Source organism: Frankliniella occidentalis, unplaced genomic scaffold (genome assembly GCF_000697945.3).
Source record: "Frankliniella occidentalis isolate FOCC.00 unplaced genomic scaffold, Focc_3.1 Scaffold4, whole genome shotgun sequence".
NCBI classification, from domain to species: Eukaryota; Metazoa; Arthropoda; class Insecta; order Thysanoptera; family Thripidae; genus Frankliniella; species Frankliniella occidentalis.
The window spans coordinates 2,033,805-2,037,491 of record NW_026267134.1 but is presented as its reverse complement, the minus strand read 5'-3'; the positions used below and the strand labels follow the sequence as shown (position 1 = coordinate 2,037,491).

General features: G+C 54.5%; 1 protein-coding gene across 2 annotated transcripts in view; it reads left to right on the top strand.

Annotated features, from left to right (window-relative positions):
* LOC113202127 (protein O-mannosyl-transferase TMTC2-like) overlaps window positions 1-3,018 on the top strand; it is a 58,452-nt gene extending 55,434 nt beyond the window's left edge. For both annotated transcript variants that reach the window (XM_052267382.1, XM_052267385.1), the window contains exons 6-10: window positions 1,200-1,314; window positions 1,419-1,504; window positions 1,590-1,834; window positions 1,934-2,110; window positions 2,187-3,018. In XM_052267382.1, the coding sequence (XP_052123342.1) occupies window positions 1,200-1,314; window positions 1,419-1,504; window positions 1,590-1,834; window positions 1,934-2,110; window positions 2,187-2,237 (674 nt within the window). In that variant the 3' untranslated portion in view covers window positions 2,238-3,018. The remainder of the gene's footprint in view (window positions 1-1,199; window positions 1,315-1,418; window positions 1,505-1,589; window positions 1,835-1,933; window positions 2,111-2,186) is intronic.
* Window positions 3,019-3,687: the final 669 nt, after the last annotated feature.

Below are 3,687 nucleotides of genomic sequence, written 5' to 3'. Positions count from 1 at the left end.
TAGGTATTCCAAATTTTGACATGCAAAGTGACTTCAAAGTTTTCAGGGAAAAAGAGTTATTATAGTGGACATGGAAATGAAACGTTAAGATATTCACCCGCGGTCCTTTCCTCCCCCCTCCCTCACCGCCCTCCTTTAGGACATTTTGTTTGTGTTTTTGGTGTGCAAGTCAGTGGTCCGTAGCGCACACTGTGCGGGTATGGTTGGAGGAGAGGCTGCGGGAGAAAGAGAGATGGAGAGAGAGAGGGCGCGACCAGTCATCCAGCACGGGGCCGAGCGGGGCCCCACTGAGCCAACAGGTTCCCTACGGTTCCCTCAACACATGCTGCCTTCAAACTCCCTCTCTCCCTCTCTCTTTCTCCTTGCTTGGCGTTTCCGGCCCCTCCCCTCCCCTCTCCCTTACCTCCCTACCTGATGCGTTGCCGCCCCTGAGACCCCAGGGTGTTTGCGCTGGCGGATTGGAGCGATACGTGTGCCGAGTGTTGACGGGGACTCCACTGCGGGGGCGGCTGGTGGCGTAAGCCCCCGCTGCACCGCCCCGCCCAATATAGTATACGCCTTATTTGTTTTTCCGTGCAAATTCCCTCCCCTCTCCCCTCGCGCGCGGCACGCACCCCCGGCCCCACCCCTCTCCGCTCCGCCGTCAATAATGGCACGGAGTACGTAAATAATTTTTCTGACCACTTTGCGCGGATTTGCCTGGCCGGGGCCGGCGGCCGCTGCGCGCGCACCAGGCGCTTCCTAACGCCAATCTCTCTCGCCCCTCCGGGCGGGCCGCGCCCGAGGCAGCCTCGCCGCCACCCATCTCTGTCCCCCGCACGGCGGGCTAGACCCTTTGGCGCGCTATTTTCCTCCTCCCTCCCTCTTTCTCTCTTTGGCGGTCGTGCGCAGCTCGGCGGACCACTTCATTTTTTCCGCCAATATTTACCTTGGCTTTATTGGGGAACGGACCCTCACTTCCCTCCTCCCTCCCCCACTACATCCGGTTGCCGGCATACGGGCGCTGTGCCGTCCCTCCTCCTCCGCTTCCCCTCCATCCACAACGGCTCACTTCTTGTCGTCCTGCGGGCGCGCTGCTGCGGGAGCAAACATTTGGCCTGTGCGGCAGGAGGCGCGCGCGCGCGCGCCCGCACGGGAATTTTAAAAGTACGCGCGCACAAGTGAAATTATGAGGGCGTTATTTTCTTTTTTATTTCCAGCTTACGGCAACCTGGGCTCGGTGCTGAGCGGGCTCAACAAGCTCACCGAGGCGGAGCACGCGTACCGCATGGCGCTCAAGCACAGACCCAACATGGCAGAGGTGCACTACAACCTGTGAGTATCGGATCCGGGATCCAACTCAACACACCTTGGACATGTGTAGCTACTCGCGGGAGCTACAAGACGAGTGACTGATTGCGTCCATCTTTTGTCTGCAGAGGCAACCTGCTGGCCGCGTCCGAGAAGTACGAGGCCTCCGCGGAGAGCTACAGACGCGCCATCAAATACCGCCCCACCCTGGCCCGTGAGTATTGTGACTCCGCCCGGTCCACCGCATGAGCGCGTTAACGTCTCGTCTCGTCTAATCACCCACTCGTTCTGTCTCGCAGTGGCCTACGTCAACCTGGGCCACATCCTGGCCAAGCAGGGCCGCGTGCAGGACGCCGGCCAGGTGTTCCGGGAGTGCGCGCTCATCCCGGCGACGGGGCTCAAGGACCCGGTGGCGCACGAGTCGGCGAGGACCTCGGCGCTGCTGCACCTGGCGCACCTGGAGGTGGGCGTCGGCCGGCTGGCCGAGGCCAAGCAGGCCCTCGACATGGCCCTGAGGATCAAGCCGGCCCAGTACGAGTCCAGGGTGAGTCTCCCAGCAGCAGCCGCGTCCCCTTGCCGCAGCGCGGACTGTTTTCCAGAGGAGCGCGGAAGTTTTAATTGCGTACCCTGTCTTTCGTTACAGCCAATTTTAAAGCTGATGGCGGAGGTCGACGGCCACCTCAAGGCCAACCAGACGACTGCTCGCAGGGTCGTCAAGCAGGTCCTCGTGGAGGGAGGTGAGGTCCTCGAGCAGGCCGCGCGCGTCCCGACGACCTTGGGCACGACCGCCAACACGGACGCTGCGGCCACTCCGCTCAACGTGAGTACCTCCTTACTATGATTGGTAACTCTGTTCCCGTTGGCTGCGTCTTCATCTGTGATGTCCACGCTTGCAGGAGAGCCGCTGCGCTACTACCGACAGCCGCAGACTGCTGAGCCACTCGTGAATCGACTCCGCGACTGGTCATAGGTGTCTTCCAGTCAGACTGATGTACAGAATATTGTTGTTTATTATTACGATTCTATATGGCCTTGATATTGCTTGTTTTCGTTACTACCAAACTCTTAAAGAGCTGGATATTTTTGTTGTTTTCTTATTATGCTGTTACCAAAGAATGACCTAGATAGGGCAAGAGTCGAGGGAGAAAACGATCGGTAACGTCCGCCTTGGCGCCAAAGTTGACCTACTTTTTTGTATATACAATTTTCAAGTCAATTTTATATTGTGACTCAATCTAAAATTCCGAGTTAAAATCTTGGTCACAATTCATCAAGTTGAATCAAATGAAAAACAGAAAAACACGTAAGAGATAGCGTCAAGGCGCACGTTACCGCTCCCGCTTCTTATAAAATAATATGTATGAAATCTACATATCTGTAAGCTTCTGTTAAAAACGAAAAGTGATGAACGCTTCCTGATGTTCGGACCAACGCTGAGAACTGTGCTGCAGCTTTCCATGCCAAAATTCTGGAGTTCCATTACAAACGCCAATTTGTGGCTTCTAGGTATTCCAAATTTTGACATGCAAAGTGACTTCAAAGTTTTCAGGGAAAAAGAGTTATTATAGTGGACATGGAAATGAAACGTTAAGATATTTGTGATCACTACCTATATTGTAAAATAAGCGAATGTGTAATTATTCAATGTTGCTGTACCGAAATGAAAAATATTGGTACTTATTTTTTATTAATGTCAGGAAACCATTAAACTGACTTATTTATCTAAAATGAACCGTTGTCTTAATAAATTTTCATCTAAACCATCTAAACAATAAACGTGGGGTAACCCGAACCGCACCTGGCCTGGCCCTGGCGCACATCAATATTCACACACAAAACAGTTGAAAAATACCGCCCCAAACGGTGTCTACTGCAGTGCGTCAGGAAACGAAATTTTAGCCGTGTCCGGAAACGAGTTTTCCCCCAAAGTTTTGAAGTGTATCGACTGCCTGGACAGTGGCGTCCGGGGGGCGGAAGGGGTGGAGGCGGGAGGCTCGTGGAGCGTGTCGTATGCTAATGTAATCAATCGGACAACCGGGTAGGGAGGCAAAGGGGTAGAAAAAGCGGCGCGCCCGAGTGGGAGTGAGGGGGCGGGCCGGGGGCAGACGGCGACACTGCCTACCTCCAGAAATGATGAAAAACAAATATGTTTAGGGGTAGAGATGCTTTTTTTATCACCAGCAGGGTGAACAACAGGGAGTCCAGTACACTGTCGATGGGGAAGGCGCCCCGCTGTAGCAGCGCGGCGGAGTGGGGCGGCTCAAGAGAGAGAAGGGAGGAAAGGGAACTCAAGATGCCGATCGGATCGTTATGTCGAACAGAGAGGGGGGCGGAGATAAAGGCGAAAGACGCGAACAAAGGCAGCGAGTAAACAAGCAACACAAGTCGTCGACTAAT